This window comes from Macaca thibetana, chromosome 13 (genome assembly GCF_024542745.1).
Source record: "Macaca thibetana thibetana isolate TM-01 chromosome 13, ASM2454274v1, whole genome shotgun sequence".
Taxonomy (NCBI): domain Eukaryota; kingdom Metazoa; phylum Chordata; class Mammalia; order Primates; family Cercopithecidae; genus Macaca; species Macaca thibetana.
In genome coordinates, this window is record NC_065590.1 from 41,909,590 (window position 1) to 41,929,527 (window position 19,938).

A 19,938-nucleotide genomic window follows, 5' to 3' on the forward strand; every position below is an offset into this window, starting at 1 on the left:
CCTGGTTTTCAATGGTTCTGAAAAATGCTTTAATACAAGTGTAGAATGTTGGTCAAGTTTTGCACTTAAACAGCCTGTGAATTTACCACATTTCTAGTTTAAAATATAATAAGGGCTTTCAGAAGTTAAATGAACATTGTTTTGAGGGCAGAATTCAAGCTGGATGCTAGAGAAGGATCATGAAAACCCCTTCATTGGAGGAGTGCTGTGAAATTATTTGATCTTGGAATTTTTTTTTTTTCCTCATTTTGAGACAGTTTCATTCTTATTGCCCAGGCTGGAGCTAGAGTGCAGCGTCTCGGCTTACTGCAACCTTTGCCTCCTGGGTTCAAGCAGTTCTTCTGCCTCAGCCTCCTGAGTAGCTGGGATTACAGGCACCCACCACCATGCCTGGCTAATTTTTGTATTTTTAATAGAGACGGGGTTTCACTGTGTTGGTCAGGCTGGTCTTGAATTCCTGACCTCAAGTGAACTGCCTGCCTTGGCTTCCCAAAGTGTTGGGATTACAGGTGTGAGCCACTGCGCCTGGCCTGATCTTAGAATTTGAAGGAGAGACTAATATTTCATGGGTAAAAACAATGAAAAGTTAGCTTTCTGTAATCTAATACTGTAGAGGAGTGGGATTTATTTAGAATGTTTAAAGTATCTTGGGCAGTCCAAGAGTGCATATCACTTATTTTTCTTTTCCTTCTTTCCTTTTAAGTGGAAGTTCACTGATGTTAGAGATCATAGGTGGCATTGCCTACTTTTTACATATTCTGTCATGTTTAGTGATCTGTCAGAAGGGCTGCAGCTGTTCCCAGTTTTGGATTAAGCCATGCATGGGCTTTATAGGAGATGTAGTCTTCACAGTGAGTTGTTATTTGTAGCTGTGTTTTTGTTGTTTATAGCTTACAATAATGCAGTATGCTTTTTATTAACATCATTTTCTTTTTCTTTTTGCAGTGATTATTTATTCAAGTTACTTCTGATTGGCGACTCTGGGGTTGGAAAGTCTTGCCTTCTTCTTAGGTTTGCAGTAAGTTGAAATTGAAATGCCTTTACAATTAATGGTATACTTAATGCTATGTATGTTTTCTAGGTAGACAAAAAAAATTAAAGTTTTATTCAGAATAAGTTAATTATTCCAGAATTTATATATTTAAGGACTCCAAATATGCATCCCCAGTGGTATCTTGGACTGTTAAAAAATATTGCTGCTCTTAAATTCAGTGAAGTATGGTTTTAAAGTCAGAATGTCTAATATTTTTGGTCAGAGTCAAACAGCAGTTCCAATATAGGCACCAAGTTAAAGGGGTAGTTGTTGGCCTGTGTTGAAAGTGACTTGATGAAAATAAATCTTAAAGTTAAACTTTGGTAGAATAAAAAGAAAAAGCAGAGCCAGGCGGTGCAGTGGCTCATGCCTGCAATCTCAGCTACTCAGGATGCTGGGGGTGGAAGGATCACTTGAGGCCAGGAGTTTGAGACCAACCTGGGCAACATAGCATGACTCTGTCTCTGGGGAAAAAAAAAAAAAAAAAATTAATTAATTAAAGAAAAAGTAGAGTCCTGGACAAACTTTGTTGGCCAGTGGCATAGTTCTAAATGCTGAAGCTGACAGATAGACTTCAGACTTAGCAGAATCCACAGTGTCCTTCATAGTCTTTATCAACTACCTTTACATTTAGCATGTTTCCTGGCCAGGCGTGGTGGCTCATGCCTATAATCCCAGCACTTTGGGAGGCCGAGATGGGTGGATCACAAGGTCAAAAGATCGAGACCATCCTGGCCAACATGGTGTGAAACCCTGTCTCTACTAAAAATACAAAAAATTAGCTGGGCGTGGTAGCACATGCCTGTAGTCCCAACTATTTGGGAGGCTGAGGCAGGAGAATCACTAGAACCCAGGAGGCGGAGGTTGCAGTGAGCTGAGATTGCGCCGCTGCACTCCAGCCTGGCAACAGAGCAAGACTGTCTCTCAAAAAAAAAAAAAATATGTGTGTGTGTGTGTGTGTGTGTGTGTATATATATATAAATTAGCGTGTTTCCCTTCTTACTGTCTAGATCATTGTTTCTCAGAGCAGGGACCAAAGACTCCTGAGGGTTACCAAGACCCTCTCCGGTAGCCCATGAGGTCAGAATATCCTAATAATACTAAGACATTAGTATTTGTAAGGAAATATTTACTTGGTAATAATACTAAAATAAAAGATGTTTGCCTTTTTCAGTGATGACATTGGCTCTGGTAGTACAAAAGCAATGTGGGTAAAATTGCTGGTGGCTTGGTACACATCAAGGCAGTGCTAAGCTCCAGATTGTACTCATAGTGATGGCATTCTTTACCTCTGTGTACTCACAGGAACAACAACAAACCCTGCCATTTTTATTGAAGAATGTCCTTGACAAAACAGTTAAAATTATTAATTTTTGAAAAATGTTGATCCATGAGTATTCCTTTAAAAATATTTGTGAAGAAATGGGAAGTTCACATAAAATTTTTTTTTTTTTTTTTTTTTTGAGACAGAGTCTGACTCTGTCGCCAAGGCGAGAGTACAGCGGCATGGTCTCTGGCTCCCAGGCTCAAACCATTCTCCCACCTCAGCCTCCCAAGTGGCTGGGACCACAGGCATGCGTCATCATGCCTGGCTAATTTTTGTATTTTTTGTAGCGACAAGAGTCTCACTTTGTTGCTGAGGCTGGTCTCGAACTTCTGAGCTCAAGCGATCCACATGTCTCAGTCTCCCAAAGTGCTGGAGAAAGCACTTCTGACTGCATACTGGCTAGTGTGTTGGTTATTTTGGAAAAAAGAAAAGCATTTATAGTTTTTTGAGTTGTAAGCTGAGCTAACTGCTTTATTTTTTTCCATGGAATACCATTTTATTTTATTTTATTTTTTGAGATGGAATATTGCTCTATTTCCCAGGCTGGAGTGCAATGGTGCGATCTTGGCTAACGGCAACCTCCACCTTCTGGGTTCAAGCAATTCTTCTGCCTCAGCCTCCCAAGCAGCTGGGATTATAGGCAGCAAGGCCAGCTAGTTTTTGTATTTTTAGTAGAGATGGGGTTTTACCATGTTGGCCAGGCTGATCTCTAACTCCTGGCCTCAGGTGATCCGCCTGCCTCAGCCTCCCAAAGTGCTGGGATTACAGGCGTGAGCCACCACGCCCGGCCTTTTTTTTTTTTTTTTTTTTTTTTAAACTTGAAAGCAACAGCTAACAGACAGATTAGAATTGTACAGAATTGGCTATTTGACATATTTTCTCAGATGAACTGTGATAGTCATTTCAAGGGAAGTAGCTGCAAGCATTTGTTGGCTGAAATAAAATTTAAGTTTACAATGGAAAATTAGAATTTGAAAAAACTTACAGTTTACTGCTTGACAGTATCCTAAATACATATGACTTTTCTGATGAGTGCCAATATTAATGAAGGTTATTTAAAAAATGTGAAATATTGTATAATTCTTTTTATATAACAGTTAAAAATAAAACCATGAAGTACTAGAATAAAACAGGTGGCTCTTTAATCTTGGTGTATGAAGATATTTTCTAAAATAAGAAAAAATCAAAGAAATCACTGCTACATTTGATTGTATTAAAATTAATTTGTCACGGGCACAAAAATGTTAGAAAACTAATGGCACTAGCAAATAAATATATATGAGGATTGGTATTCTCAATATGTAAAGTACATTTGCACATCAATAAGAAAAGAATGTTTGTCCTAATGGAAGTAGTGGCAAATACATCAGCAGTCAGTTGAAAAAAGAAGTAATACAAATTGCCAGTTGAGTGCGGTGGCTCATGCCTGTAATCCCAGCATTTTGGGAGGCTGAGGCTGGCAGATCACCTGAGATCAGGAGTTTGAGACCAGCCTGACCAACATGGAGAAACCCCGTGTCTACTAAAAATACAAAATTAGTTGGGTGTGGTGGCGTATGCCTGTAATCCCAGCTACTCTGGAGGCTGAGGCAGGAGAATCGCTTGAACCTGGGAGGCGGAGGTTGTGGTGAGCTGAGATTGCACCTTTGCACTCCAACCTGGGCAACAAGAGCGAAACTCTGTCTCAAAAAAAAAAAAAGAAGTAATACAAATTGCCAATAAACATGAAAAAAAAGCTCAACTTTGTTTGTAATTAAACGCCTTTAAGTTAAAATTAGGTATCATTTAATTTTTATTAAATTGGCAAATATTAAAATTAAGAATAATTCTTAAGCAACACTCAGTAGGTGGGAAGAATCTAGCTGTAGCCTGAGGTATTTGTGCTTCAAGGAAAACCCTCTCTGGGATGCCCATTGCTTGAAGTCAGAGGTTTTCCAGTACTGCCTACATAGTAGGATACCTGGAAAGTATTTTTAAAATGCTGATCCCTATATCCTCAAAATATTAATAGAGACAGTTGTGATGAGGACTATAATAAAGAAATGTGCAATAAGTTTTGGGGGCACAGAGGGAAGAATCTGTTGGCTGAGGAGTTGAAGAAATTGGGCACTCAGTATTGCCTGAGCTTAAAATCAGATGAATAAATGCCATATGACCTTGGGGCTGGGGAGTAAATAGGGTTATGCAGAAAGAGATAACTGAGGCTTTTGGGCAGAAGGAATAGTAACAGCTCAGAGGCGTGGGAGTTAAGGTCATTTAGGGATTTATAAGAATTCAGTATTTCTTTCTTTTTTATTTTTGAGATGGAGTCTAGTTCTGTCATCCAGGCTGGAGTACAGTGGCACGATCTCGGCTCACTGCAACCTCCACCTCCTGGGTTCAAGTGATTCTCCTGCCTCAGCCTCCTGAGTAGCTGGGATTACAGGCACCCGCCACCACACCCAGCTAATTTTTTTGTATTTTTAGTAGAGATGGGGTTTCACCATCCTGGCCAGGCTGATCTCGAACTCCTGTCCTTGTGATCCACTCACCTCAGCCTCCGAAAGTGCTGGTATTACAGGCGTGAGCCACCATGCCCCGCCCATGTTTCTAAAAATGTTTTCTATAAAATGACATTGCCGTTATCAACCTACAAAATACGTTTTCCATTGGTTGTTTTGTTGCTTAGTCTTTTAATCTAGAGTTTTATAACTTACCATATATATATATACACACACACACACACACACATATATATATATATATATATATGTATTTTTTGGAGACGAAGTCTCGCTCTGTCACCCAGGCTGGAGTGCAGTGGCGTGATTTTGGCTCACTGCAAGCTCCGCCTCCTGGGTTCATGCCATTCTCCTGCCTCAGCCTCCCGAGTAGCTGGGCCTATAGGCGCCTGTCACCACACCCGGCTAATTTTTTGTATTTTTAGTAGAGACGGAGTTTCACTGTGTTAGCCAGGATGGTCTCGATCTCCTGACCTTGTGATCCGCCCGCCTTGGTCTCCCAAAGTGCTGGGATTACAGGTGTGAGGCACCGCGCCCGGCCTTTATTTATATATTTTTTTATGCCATTGACTTTTTGCAGAAACTGGAGCATTTGTCCTGTAGATTGTCTAGTATTTTTTATTTGTTATTTTGCTTCCTTGCGATGCCCTTATGCTTATTTGTTTATCCCTCTTTCTGTAATTAGAAGATCTAGAACTACACTATCCTTAGAGTGGCTACTAGCTCTTTGTAGCTATTTAAATTTAGATTAATTAAAACTGAAAAAGTTTGGTGGCTCACACCTGTAATCCCAGCACTTTGGGAGGCCAAGGTGGGAGGATTGCTTGAGTGCAGGAGTTCAAGGCTTCAGTGAGCTGTGATTGTACTCTAGCTTGGGAGACATCGAGACCCTGTCCCATTAAGGGGGAAAAATAATAGAAAAACAATAAAAAATTTAGTTTCTTGTTTCACAAGCCGCATAGGGCTAATGGCTGCCATATTGGCTAGCACAGCTTATAGAACCTTTCCACTGTCACAGAAAGTTCTGTTTGGCAGTGCTGTTCTCATTAGACTTGATTCGATTAAGGTCCATCTTTGTTGACAGAATACTTCTTAGGTGGTGCTTTGTGGTTCACATAATGATAGCCTGGTCTGTTCATTCATATATCTTTTCACAAGAAATATTTTTATTCCATTCTTAATAAAATTTCATGGCAGGTACTTGCGAGAAGCAGTTATAATTTTAAAAGTTTAACATTGGGTTAAAAAATTAACAGGAAACATACATTCACAGGAAAGCTTGTGCACAAATGTTCATAGCTGCATTATTCGTAATAGCCAAAAAGTGGAAACAACCCAAATCAATTTATGAATAGATAAAATGTGGTATATTTGTACATGTAATATTATTCAGCCAATAAAATGGGCCAGGCATGGTGGCTCACACCTGTAATCCCAGCACTTTGAGAGGCTGAGGCAAGGGGATCACTTGAGGCCAGGAGTTTGAGACTAGCCTGACCATCATCACAAACCCCATCTCTACTAAACATACATAAATTAGGCAGGTGTGGTGATGCATGCCTGTAGTCCCAACTACTCAGGTGGCTGAGTCATGAGGATCGCTTGAACCTAGGAGACAGAAGTTGCAGTGAACTGAGATCATGACAGTGCACTCCAGCCTGGGCAACAGAGCAACACCCTGCCTCAAAAAAAAAAAAAAAAAAAAAAAGAATGAAGTAATGAAGTTCTGTTGCATGGTATAACATGGATGAACCTTGAAAATGTTCTGCTAAATGAAGGCAGACACAGAGGGCCAGATATTTTGTGATTCCATTTATACGAAATGTCCAAAATTGGCAAATCTAAAGAGACAGAAAGTAGATCAGTGGTTGCCAGGGTGTGAAGACGGGTTCTTTCTGGAACGGGTACAGGGTTCTTTCTGGAGTGATGAAAATATCCTGGAATTCGTGGTTGTAGTTTGCAACCTTGTGAATGTATAAGAACCACTGAATTGTCCACTTCAAAAGGGTGACTTTTATGTTATGTGCATTATATCTAAAAAAAAAAAAAATCATTAGGAAGCAAGATTGACTTCTAAGAAAAAGTTCATAATAGTGGAGTGAAATGATTGTTGTTTTGTGGTGAATAAATTGGGTAGGTGGGTCACAAGAGTTTTGCTGATTAGTGATTAGAAAAATTATTCATAATCATTGAAAATATAAAATATTTTTCTATATGATGTATGTAAAGAATGTGGCAAGAGATGATGTTTGGAAAAAATAAAGAATGGCTATTGTAGAGATCTTAAGGAAAGAAGAAACTACAGTTAAGTAGTGCTTTCGAATCAGAATATAAAGAAAGTACTGAAAGTGGATGGAGTGACTGTTGTCAGCATGTTATACTTTATACATTTCATTCATAAACTTGGACTGTAGATAAAAGTAAGCATGATTTTTTTTATTTACTCTTGAACAGCAGTTTTTTTTTTCACTTAGATTTGCATCTGCTCCACTGAACAACACATTTAATTGTTAATTATTTCCCCCTTCAGGATGATACATATACAGAAAGCTACATCAGCACAATTGGTGTGGATTTCAAAATAAGAACTATAGAGTTAGACGGGAAAACAATCAAGCTTCAAATAGTAAGTGACTTTTGGCTAGTAATTTTTTTGGAATTTATTTTGGCAAATTTGTAATGTATTATTATTTTGTATATATTTAATATGTGAACAATTGAATGTAAAATGTCTTAAGAATCATGTACTTAAGATAGAATAGTAGAATAAGAATTATTTAGATTAAAAATATGTTTTCAAGATTACTTAAGCCTCACTGAATTTTCTGTTTATGAAGCAGAGAAACTCATGTTTTAAGTCAAACTTGGTCCTCATCTTTTTCTTTTATCGGGGGAAATCTAAGTTCAAGTTTACCTTGTCCTACAGTGCAAATGTTACAGACCATTTTTGTTTGTCTTTTACTGTGCTAAGTGCATGGAACATTAAAGGAACCCTAGGAAGAGATTGTTCATATGTGGCTCAGTTGAAGAAAAGTACTTATGTAGTTCTGTTTTAAGTATTTTTATTAGATAGTGTGCACCAACTCTGTAGAAACACGTAATTTTGTTGGAAAGGAACTTAGTTTTTCTAACATGTTCATTTTACTGCTCAAAAAAATGAATGCTGAAAGATTTAATGACTTGCCTACAGTTACTGGTAGAACCAAGTGACCGAAGCTCTGTCTTCAATATTTTGTGTGTCTGTGCCATCCTATCCCCCTTACCCATCTTTATACCCCCAGCCCCCAATTAAATATAGGCAGGTATAATAGTTCAGTTGTGCCTCTTCAGTATGGGTCTGAGTCCTGTCAGTGTGGACATATCTGTGGTCTTTTAAAAAATAAATCTCTCAGTAGTTTTCAGAGTAGGCTATTAGCAAGAAGTAGGCTATAAACACAGGAAACCAGTGACTGCCCCTTTTCATGGAACTGATGACACGTGGAACTGGAAGGAGTCCTGTATTAGGAGTCAGAAGACTTAGATTTGTTGTCTTGGATCTCGTGTTTACTTGTTAGAGAATCATGGGTTTGTGTCTTGGGGGAAAAGGCCGAAGTAACCCTGAGACCCAGTTTCGTTTCTAAAGTGAGTGTGATGACACCTGATTTACTAATTTATAAGGTAGTTGTGAGAACCAAATCTAATAGCTTTATGTATGTGACAATACATGTGAAAGCCCTTTGTAAACTTTTGGGCAGTATATAGATACTACTTATGATATGACATGCCCAGATAAATGGGTGTTTGATAGGTTAAGTCGCTCCCTTATATGATTCTGATGAGGAAAAGAAGGTATGTTACAAAAGATAGGTGGATGTGGGTATTGATATAAGTAAAAACACTTGATGTGTCAAATTAGGACTTGCAAGGATTTAGTTTTCAGAAATAGCTTGAAATACTTTCAATCAGTGAACAAATTACCATCCATATTTTTTCCCGCTATATAAGTACATTATCAACTTTTTATTTGGCAGCATAAAGAGTACATAAAGATCTACCCAAAACTGTACTTTAAAGTACTGGTATGGAATAATTGTATTATGTGTGTGTGATCATTGGCTTTCATAAGATTTGGGTGTGTATTTGTATGTGAAACATTCATATTTTGTTACTTTCCTGTGGCTGGAGGGGATCTTATGGACACTCTTTGTCTTTCATCTTTAATAGGAATTTCTTTTCCATGCCTGAAGGCCTCATTTTGAACGTTTTGTTTGTGTTTTTTATTTTTTGAGATATAGTATTGCTCTGTCTCCCAGGCTGGAGTGCAGTGGCGCGATTTCAGCTCACTGCAACCTCCGCCTCCTGGGTTCAAGTGATTCTCCTGCCTCAGCCTCCCTAATAGCTGGGATTACATGTGTGTACCACCATGCCCGGACAATTTTTTTTTTTTTTTTTTTTTTTGAGACAGAGCGTTGCTGTGTCGCCCAGGCTGGAGTGTAGTGGTGTGATCTCAGCTCACTGCAACCTCCTCCTCCCAGGTTCAAGTGCTTCTCTTGCCTCAGCCTCCTGAGTAGCTGGGATTATAGGCATGTGCCACCACGCCCTGCTAATTTTTTGTATTTTTAGTAGAGACAGGGTTTCACCATGTTGGTTAGGCTGGTTTCGAACTCCTGACCTCATGATCTGCCTGCCTCAGCTTCTCAAAGTGCTGGAATTACAGGCATGAGCCACCGTGCCCGGCCTTTGGATAAGTTTTGTATTTTTCATAGAGATGGGGTTTCGCCATGTTGGCCAGGCTGGTCTCAAACTCCTTACCTCAAGTGATCCACCCATCTTGGCCGCCCAAAGTGCTGGGATTACAGGCGTGAACCACCACGCCTGGCTTTTTGAACATTTTTAAGAGGCTTACCATTTTTTCAAAGTAGCTAGTTCCATTTTATATATAACTTCGGCCAGGCATGTTGGCTTACACCTGTAATCCCAGCACTTTGGGAGGGCTAGGTCAGAGAGTCACTTGAGGCCAGGAGTAAACATAGCTCCTGTGACCAACCTGATCAACATAGAGACTCCATCTCTACCAAAAAAAAAAAAAAAAGCCAGGTGTGGTGGTCCATGCCTGTCATGCCTGTAGTCCTAACTCCCCAGGAGACTGAGGTGGGAGGAACGTTTGAGCCCAGAAGACTGCAGTGAGGCAAGATTGCACCATTGCACCCCAGCTTTGGGGACAGAGTGAGACCCTGTCTCAAAAACAAAATAAGGCTGGGTGCAGTGGCTGTCCAGGCGTCGTGGTTCACGCTTATAGTCCTAGCACTTTGGGAGGCCAAGGTCGGCAGATTGCCTGAGCTCAGGAGGTCTAAGACCAGCCTGAGCAACATGGTGAAACCTAATCTCTGCAAAATATACAGAAAAAAACACAAAAAACACAAAACCTCTAGTTGCCAGTTATTTTTATTTATTTATTCCTAGTGATTCCTTTTTTTTTTCTTTTTTTTTTTTTTTTGAGACAAAATCTCACTTTGTCTCCCAGGCTGGAGTGCAGTGGCACTATCTCAGCTCACTGCATGATTCTTTTTTTTTTTTTTTTTTTTTTTTTAAAGGCAGGGTCTCACTCTGTCGCCCAGGCTGGAGTGCAGTGGCGCGATCTCGGCTTGCTGCAAGCTCTGCCTCCCGGGTTTACGCCATTCTCCTGCCTCAGCCTCCCGAGTAACTGCGACTACAGGCGCCCGCCACCTCGCCCGGCTAGTTTTTTTTTTGTATTTTTAGTAGAGATGGGGTTTCACCGTGTTAGTCAGGATTGTCTCGATCTTCTGACCTCGTGATCCGCCCGTCTCGGCCTCCCAAAGTGCTGGGATTACAGGCTTGAGCCACCGCGCCCGGCCCTGCATGATTCTTTTAGAGACATGTTAATTCTTTATATTGAGCTTAAGCCTGTTTCCTTTTACTTCTGTCTCTTCTTATTCCTCTGCCTTGTGGAGCTGCCTGAATCAGATTAATTCCTCTTTTATTGGCAAGCCTGCCCTTCAGATTGATCTTATCACCACCTTTCTTCTACCTCTGAAGTTCCTCATTCTTTCCTGTAATGATATTTTCAGAACCTTGTGCAGTTTGGGTTATTCTTACATTTTATAAATGCCTTTTATTAAATTTGATTTCTTAAATCAAGTATGAGGTAAATCCTGTCTTGATTTGGAGCCTGAATGAATTTCTCTCTTGAAGTTCAAAGGCTCATGGCCCTTTATTATTATTAATCAAAGACATAACCATTTGTTGTTTCAGTAGCCATATCATTTCTGGTTTGGGTCTTAAGGTTTTTGATTTGTTTGTTTTTAATTAAAAGAGGGGTCTTGGCCGCATGCAGTTGCTCACCCCTGTAATCCCAGTACTTTGAGAGGCTCAGGCAGGCAGATCACTTGAGTTCATGAGTTCAAGACCAGTATGGGCAACATGGCGAAACCCTGTCTCTACCAAAAACACAAAATTCAGCCAGGCATGGTGGTGTGTCCCTGTAGTCCAAGGTACTCAAGAGGCTAAGGTGGGAGGATTGCTTGAGCCTGGAAATGGAGGTTGCAGTGAGCCAAGATCATGCCATTTGCACTCTAGCCTGGGCAACAGAGCGAGACCCTGTTTCAAAAAAAAAAGGTCTTACTTTACACTTCTATGACTGGTGTTCTAAAAATCTAAACAGGCCAGGCGCGGTGGCTCATGCCTATAATCCCAGCACTTTGGGAGGAGGAGGCGCGCAGATCACGAGGTCAGGAGTTCATTACCCGCCTGGCCAGCATAGTGAAGCCCCATCTCTACTAAAAGTACAAAAAAATTAGCTGGGCATGGTGGTTCGTGCCTGTAATCTCAGCTACTCAGGAGGCTATGGCAGGGGAATCGCTTGAACCCGAGAGGCGGAGATTGCAGTGAGCCAAGATTGCGCCATTGCACTCCAGCCTGGCGACAGAGTGAGACTCCATCTCAAAAAAAAAAAAAAAAAAAAAAAACCAAAAATCTAAGCACAAGATTTTACTTTTAATCCTATCTTTTCCTCTTGCTTGGCTTCAGTAATCCTTTAAGTTTTCTAGATCTTTTCAAAATCTTGATTCTGTTGATTTATATTTTAATTATCTTTTCCTTTCCACTTTTCCTGTTCAGGTGTGACATCTGGGTCTTTATCTGAGTTTTGTTAGATTACAAAACATTCAGCAAGGTAGGGCAGGTACTGAGTCCAGTTGTACACCATGGAAAGCCTCTTTCTGTGATTGTTCATTCAAGAGGCTTTATGAAAATGTCTATATTACACCAGGCACTTGGAGGTTACAGAGATGAATAAAACATAGCCCATTAAGAGGCAGACAGTGGGAGAGACGAACATGGGAAAAAGTTACTCTGATTATGAGGGGTAATGAGAATTACATACGAAGGAAAGTACTGTTAGTACTGTTAGGATTTAGAGTCAGGAAAGTTTTCAGAGTAGCAAGGAAACGTCAGAAATTTTACTCTTTCTGCCAGGCATGGTGCATGTATTATTCTGTTCTCACACTGCCACAAGGAACTGACCAAAACTCGGTGATTTATTAAAAAAAGGTTTAATTGACTCAGCTCTGCATGGCTGGGGAGGCCTCAGGAAACTTACCATGGCAGAAAGGGAAGCAGGCACGTCTTACATGGCAGTGGGCGAGAGAGTGTGTGAAGGAAGCGAAGGGCGCTCAGATCTTGTGAGAATTCATTCACTATCACTCGAATGGGGGAAACCGTCGCCATAATCTAATCACTTCCTTCAGTCAACAAGTGGGGATTATAACTTGAGATGAGATTTGGGTGGGGACACGGAGCCAAACCGTATCAGTGCCTGTAGTCCCAGTTACTTGGGAGGCTGAGGCAGGAGGAACACTCGAGCCCAGGAGTTCAAGATCCGCCTGGGCAACATAGCAATACCTCCATTAAAAAAAAAAAAAAAAAAAGGAAATTTTACTTTTTGGATGCTATTGCTTACTTTAGTCAGCTATAACTTCTTGTTGACTTTTTAGTCAAAAAACAATTTTTCCTTCTATCTTTGTGAAAGGGGTTGGTGAGCAAGGAAGAAAAGGAAATTATTTTATTGAGCAGTTTCTATAGTCAGGCGCATTTTACAAACATTAGTTCATTTTAAACCCCTTTAGCTGTTGTACAAGGTGAATACTATCTAGCATTTACAGATGAAGAAACTGTTAGGTGATTCTCCCTAATATTAAATAACCAGGAACCTAGATTTGATGTTTTGAAGTCAGGGTGGCTTGATTCTAGAGTTCATGCTTCCTCCAAAGATACACTGAAAGACTTTGAGCCTCTTTTTTTCTTCTTTTATTGAGACAGCATCTGGCTCTGTTGCCCAGGGTGCAGTGGCATGATCTCAGCTCACTGCAACCTCTGCCTCCTGGGCTCAAGTGATTCTCCTGCCTCAGCCTCCCAAGTAGCTGTGACCACAGGCACACACCACCATACCTGGCATACCTGGCTAATTTTTGGGTTTTCTAGTAAAAGACGAGGTTTCGCCATGTCATGAGACCAGCAATGCCCAGACTGGTCTCAAACTCCTGAGCTCAAGTGATCTGCCTGCCTTGGCCTCCCGAAGTGCTGAGATTACAGGTGTGAGCCACTGCGCCTGGCCTTGAGCCTCTTTATTGATTACTGTCTAACTAGTCTTCTGAGCTCCCAGGCTTAGTAATTTGGACAGAAAAGGAAATAAAGCTGTGGTGATTTGTATTTTTGTTTATTTGCTTTTTTAGATTAACAATTATTGACATTTTACATTATTTGTCTTATTCTAGTAGTAGAGTATATTAAATTATAGACATTTGATATTTTACTCCAAAATGCTTCAGTATGCATCTCTATTTTGTTACCACATCAAATAGAACTGACATTAATTCCTTAATACCCAGCTCATCTTCCAGTTTACCCAAAATTGCAACTTGTTTTTAGCTCTATGTTGGCTGGGTCAGGAAAAGAAAGCGATTTCACTGAATACTACTGAACTTCTTTTTTTTTTTAAGTTTTGTCATTTAAAATCTTAGGCTCAGTCCACGATCATTCCCCTTGTTAAAACCAAGGCTTTGTCTGGGCAGGGTGGCTCACGCCTGTAATCCCAACACTTTGGGAGGTCAAGGCAGGTGGATCACATGAGGTCTGGAGTTCGAGACCAGCCTGGCCAACATGGGGAAACCCCGTCTCTACTAAAAATACAAAAATAGCCTGGTGTAGTGGTGGGTGTCTGTAATCCCAGCTGTTCGGGAGGCTGAGGCAGGAGAATCACTTAAACCTGGGAGGCGGATGTTGTAGTGAGCCAAGATCACGCCATTGCACTCTAGCCTGGGAGACAGAGCAAGACTCTCTCTCAAAAAAAAACGAAAACAAAAACAACAAAAAAACCAAACCAAAGCTTTTTACATCTAAAAATTGAGTTTGCGTCTAGATATTTTTAACTTTTTTTGTTTTGTTTTTTAAGAGATAGGGTCTCCCTCTGTCCCCTAGGCTGGAGCACAGTGGCAAAATAATAGCTCACTGTAACCACAAACTCCTGGGCGTAAGCAGTCCTCCTAAATAGCTGCAACTACAGGTGTGCACCACCTTGCGCAACTAATTTTTTTAATTTAGTTGAGACAGGGTCTTGCTGTGTTGCGTAGGTTGGTTTCCAACTTCTGCCCTCAAGCGATCCTCCTGCTTTGGCCTCCCAAAGTGCTGGGATTACAGGCATGAGCCACTGCACCTGGCTAACAGTTTTCTCTTTTTTTTTTGAGATGGAGTCTCGTTCTGTCCCCCAAACTGAAGTGTAATGGTGCGATCTCGGCTCACTGCAACCTCCGCCTCCCGGGTTCAAGCTATTCTTCTGCCTCAGCCACCCGAGTAGCTGGGAGAGTACAGGCGCGCACCATGCATGGCTAATTTTTGTAATTTTAGTAGAGATGGGGTTTTATCATGTTGGTCAGGCTGGTCTCGAACTCCCGACCTCGTGATCCGACTGCCTTAGCCTCCCAAAGTGTTGGGATTACAGGCGTGAGCCACCGTGCCCAGTCCCAACAGTTTTTTTTTTTTTTTTGTTTTTTTTTTTTTGAGACAGAGTCTCGCTCTGTTGCCCAGGCTGGAATGCAGTGGCCGGATCTCAGTTCACTGCAAGCTCCACCTCCCAGGTTTGCACCATTCTCCTGCCTCAGCCCCTTGAGTAGCTGGGACCCGCCACCTCGCCTGGCTAGTTTTTTGTGTTTTTTAGTAGAGACGGGGTTTCTCCGTGTTAGCCGGGATGGTCTCAATCTCCTGACCTCGTGATTCACCTGTCTCGGCCTCCTGAAGTGCTGGGATTACAGGCTTGAGCTACCGCGCTCGGCCCCAACAGTTTTTTTAAACCCAGAACTATAATGCAATAATGTTAGCATTTGTTTTTGGAATTTGAGCCTAACTAGTTGAAAGGCAGTTAAGTTGCTCTTAAAATACATTTTATAAAAGTGTTTGGAATCATCTTCCTTACATTGTTTTCTCTAGGATGAAGACAACACCTGGCCAGGCATGGTGGCTCATGCCAGTAATGCCAGCACTTTGGGAGAATTGCTTGAGTCCAGGAATTTGAGACCAGCCTGGGCAATATAGCAAAACTCCGTCTCTACAAAAAGGAAAAAATTAGCTGAGTGTGGTGGCATGTACCTATAGTCCCAGCTCCTCAGGAGGCTCAGGTGGGAGGATTGCTTGAGCTGGGGAGGTTGAAGCTGCAGTGAGCCATGATCATGCCACTGCACTCAGCCTGGATGACAGATCTGAGACCCTGCTTGAAGGGGGGAAGAAAAAGACACCTGCTTGGGATAATTAAAGTTCTGTCTTGACTGGTAGTTATTTGAATCAGGTCCCCCCAATGCTAATTTAATCATGGTAGAATGTGCAAGCAAGTGAGTTTGTCTTACATGGAAGAGTTCTGTGTTCAAGGGCTTTAGGCCAGTGACATTCCTCAACACGGTGCTAAAGGCGGTAGAGAATGTGAAAAGTATGACATACTTCCTGCTCTCAACAGCTTGTAATTTTAGTATTATCGTAAGCTCAGTTGTAGGTACTACCTTCTTTTCTGGACTTCCAGGTACTTATTACTGTGCAATATAGTGGTATGAGTTGAGGACTAATGTTTCTATATCACATCCTGATAATCTCCACAGTTATGAAAACTAAACTATTTCCCCTCCCTCCTACACTTTTCCCCAACTTTATTTTAATGGAATTGTTTGGATTTCTTGATTGTTTTGTAATAGTGGGACACAGCAGGCCAGGAAAGATTTCGAACAATCACCTCCAGTTATTACAGAGGAGCCCATGGCATCATAGTTGTGTATGATGTGACAGATCAGGTAAGTTCCAAGAGGAGATTGTGTTACAGTGACCAAGTAGGAAGTCATTATTCGATTAATGTAAGATTCATTTACTACTTCGCATATAAGCCATCAGTATTAACTTTATGGCAGAAAACTTTGTCCACTCAAATATAAATGTGAATCACTTAAAAGACATTTTTTTTCCTGTAATAAATAGAACATTAGTAATAAGTTTTACATTTGCTTTCAAGGGATTCTGGTTGTATTTATTATGAACTAAATAACTGATCAAATAGCCAAGACACTAACATATAGGCAAGAGTTTGTAGGGAATCGTGAGTTGCTTGACTTATATTGTATTCTTGGTGTTGTTAACAGGAATATGGCCTGGTAATCAGAATTGCTAAAAGAGGGATTTGCGGGTCTCTGCCTGTGGAGGATGTGGTTCAGAAAAAAAGGATTTGAATAGGATAAGCTGTAGGAGGATCTTAGTATGAGAATGAGTATCTGAAGATTAGCTGTGAGAGAGGGCAGGGTGATGGAGGGAACAATCTGGGACAGTGAAGCATGTACTCCAGGGGCCATAACTGTTTTTTTGTTATTATTATTTTTAATCAGAAACTTAGATTTCGATGTCCTTTCTATCAAAGGACAGAAGAGGAACATTCAAAATTGGAATTTATTTTTCTTTTGGCAAATGTTAAATCTCACCTCTAATATGAAATCATAGCTAATTAGGAGATAACGTACATGTAAACATTTTGATTCAGTGCCATTAGAAGTGCTGGGTGGGTGATATCTGCAAGAGAAAAAAATGATGCTAGTTTAAAAAAATCTCTAGTCATATTGCCGTGAAATACTTTTAAATGAAAACTTTCCTCCTGTAAATATGACTGTGGATAAGAAAATAAGTATATTTAATAACATTTTGACATGTCTAGTAGTAACAGTAGGTCATCTTATTCATAAACCAAAATTTTATCAAATTTCAAGCCGGGTGCAGTGGCTCACGCCTGTAATCCCCACACTTTGGGAGGCCGAGCCGGGTGGATCACCTGAGGCCAGGAGTTAGAGACCAGGCTGGCCAACATGACAAAACCCCATCTCTACTAAAAGTACAAAAATTAGGCCGGGTGCGGTGGCTCAAGCCTGTAATCCCAGCACTTTGGGAGGCCGAGACGGGCGGATCACGAGGTCAGGAGATCGAGACCATCCTGGCTAACATGGTGAAACCCCGTCTCTACTAAAAAATACAAAGAACTAGCTGGGCGAGGTGGCAGGAGAATGGCGTAAACCCGGGAGGAGGCTGAGGCAGGAGAATGGCGTAAACCCGGGAGGCGGAGCTTGCAGTGAGCTGAGATCCGGCCACTGCACTCCAGCCTGGGTGACAGAGCCAGACTCTGTCTCCAAAAAAAAACAAAAAAACAAACCAAAAATTAGCCAGGCGTGACAAAAATTAGCCAGGTGTGGGGGCGCGTGCCTGTAATCCTAGCAGTCACTTGGGAGGCTGAGACAGGAGAATCACTTGAGCCCAGGAGGCAGAGGTTGCAGTGAGCCGAGATCGTGCCATTGCACTCCAGCCTGGATGACAGAACAAGACTTTGTCTCCCCCCCCAAAAAAAAAAAAATTATCAAATTTCAAAACCAGGTTTTGTAGTACATTTAAATTGCGTATTCCAAAGCAGTTGGGTTTGCCTGAGTTGCAGTTTAATATTAAGCTGTATTTCCCTTTCAAATAAGGTATTTTCATCATTAAGCCTGTAAATTCTAGTTTGTCATCATTTAGATATTTATAGTCATTTTAATATATCTGTTTACGGCCAGCCACAGTGGCTAACACCTGTAAACTCAGCATTTTTGAGGCCAAGGTGGGCCGATTGTTTGAGCTCAGGAGTTTGAGACCAGCCTGGGCAACATAGTGAAACCCCATCTATACAAAAAGTCCAAAAAAAAAATAGCCAGGTGTGGTGGCATGTGCCTGTAGTCCCAGCTATCCCGGAGGCTGAAGCGGGAGGATGGCTTGAGCTTGGGAGGTCGAGGGTGCAGTGAGCTGTGATTGTGCCACTGCGCCCTGGCCTAGGTAACACAGCAAGACCCTGTCTCAAAAAAAAAAAAAAAAAATCCCCTTCACTCCTTAGCAGTGGTTATTTTGTACCTAGAGTTGTCTCACTAGCTCTTTGTTATTTGTCTGTTAGGTCAGGAAGGTTGTTTCCATTTATTCCAGAACCATATTATCAAACTTTCAAATGTCTTTTTAGGAGTCCTTCAATAATGTTAAACAGTGGCTGCAGGAAATAGATCGTTATGCCAGTGAAAATGTCAACAAATTGTTGGTAGGGAACAAATGTGATCTGACCACAAAGAAAGTAGTAGACTACACAACAGCAAAGGTATGTTTAAAGTTTAATTTTCATACTGAATTTGAAGGTGTTGAATTATGTATGGGCTCTGCAGTAATACTAAGGCCACAGCCACCTTAACTTTTAAAAATATGTGCACTAGAGGCTGGGCGCGGTGGCTCACGCCTGTAATCCCAGCACTTTGGGAGGCCGAGACGGGCGGATCACGAGGTCAGGAGATCGAGACCATCCTGGCTAGCACAGTGAAACCCCGTCTCTACTAAAAAATACAAAAAAATTAGCCGGGCGAGGTGGCGGGCGCCTGTAGTCCCAGCTACTCGGGAGGCTGAGGCAGGAGAATGGCGTGAACCTGGGAGGCGGAGCTTGCAGTGAGCTGAGATCCGGCCACTGTACTCCAGCCTGGGCGACAGAGCGAGACTCCGTCTCAAAAAAAAAAAAATATATATATATATATGTGCACTAGAATACTGTGACAGTGACAATTCGTGTAACATCTGTTTGGATCCAATGAACTTATTAGTTCCTCACGCTCCATTATGGATGGTAGAAATGCACTAAGTAGTAGTGAAAAAGATTTTTCAGTGTTAATGGTGCCTCATTATTCTCTTAGGAATTTGCTGATTCCCTTGGAATTCCGTTTTTGGAAACCAGTGCTAAGAATGCAACGAATGTAGAACAGTCTTTCATGACGATGGCAGCTGAGATTAAAAAGCGAATGGGTCCCGGAGCAACAGCTGGTGGTGCTGAGAAGTCCAATGTTAAAATTCAGAGCACTCCGGTCAAGCAGTCAGGTGGAGGTTGCTGCTAAAATTTGCCTCCGTCCTTTTCTCACAGCAATGAATTTGCAATCTGAACCCAAGTGAAAAAACAAAATTGCCTGAATTGTACTGTATGTAGCTGCACTACAACAGATTCTTACCGTCTCCACAAAGGTCAGAGATTGTAAATGGTCAATACTGACTTTTTTTTTATTCCCTTGACTCAAGACAGCTAACTTCATTTTCAGAACTGTTTTAAACCTTTGTGTGCTGGTTTATAAAATAATGTGTGTAATCCTTGTTGCTTTCCTGATACCAGACTGTTTCCCGTGGTTGGTTAGAATATATTTTGTTTTGATGTTTATATTGGCATGTTTAGATGTCAGGTTTAGTCTTCTGAAGATGAAGTTCAGCCATTTTGTATCAAACAGCACAAGCAGTGTCTGTCACTTTCCATGCATAAAGTTTAGTGAGATGTTATATGTAAGATCTGATTTGCTAGTTCTTCCTTGTAGAGTTATAAATGGAAAGATTACACTATCTGATTAATAGTTTCTTCATACTCTGCATATAATTTGTGGCTGCAGAATATTGTAATTTGTTGCACACTATGTAACAAAACAACTGAAGATATGTTTAATAAATATTGTACTTATTGGAAGTAATAT

The 19,938-nt window shown here is 41.0% G+C and overlaps 1 protein-coding gene across 1 annotated transcript in view; it reads left to right on the plus strand.

The window, feature by feature from the left end:
* RAB1A (RAB1A, member RAS oncogene family) overlaps positions 1 to 19,935 on the plus strand; it is a 46,514-nt gene extending 26,579 nt beyond the window's left edge. The window contains exons 2-6 of the mRNA XM_050754833.1: positions 946 to 1,018; positions 7,392 to 7,487; positions 16,093 to 16,188; positions 18,411 to 18,542; positions 19,123 to 19,935. Of these exons, the coding sequence (XP_050610790.1) occupies positions 946 to 1,018; positions 7,392 to 7,487; positions 16,093 to 16,188; positions 18,411 to 18,542; positions 19,123 to 19,320 (595 nt within the window). The 3' untranslated portion in view covers positions 19,321 to 19,935. The remainder of the gene's footprint in view (positions 1 to 945; positions 1,019 to 7,391; positions 7,488 to 16,092; positions 16,189 to 18,410; positions 18,543 to 19,122) is intronic.
* The last annotated feature ends 3 nt before the right edge of the window (positions 19,936 to 19,938 follow it).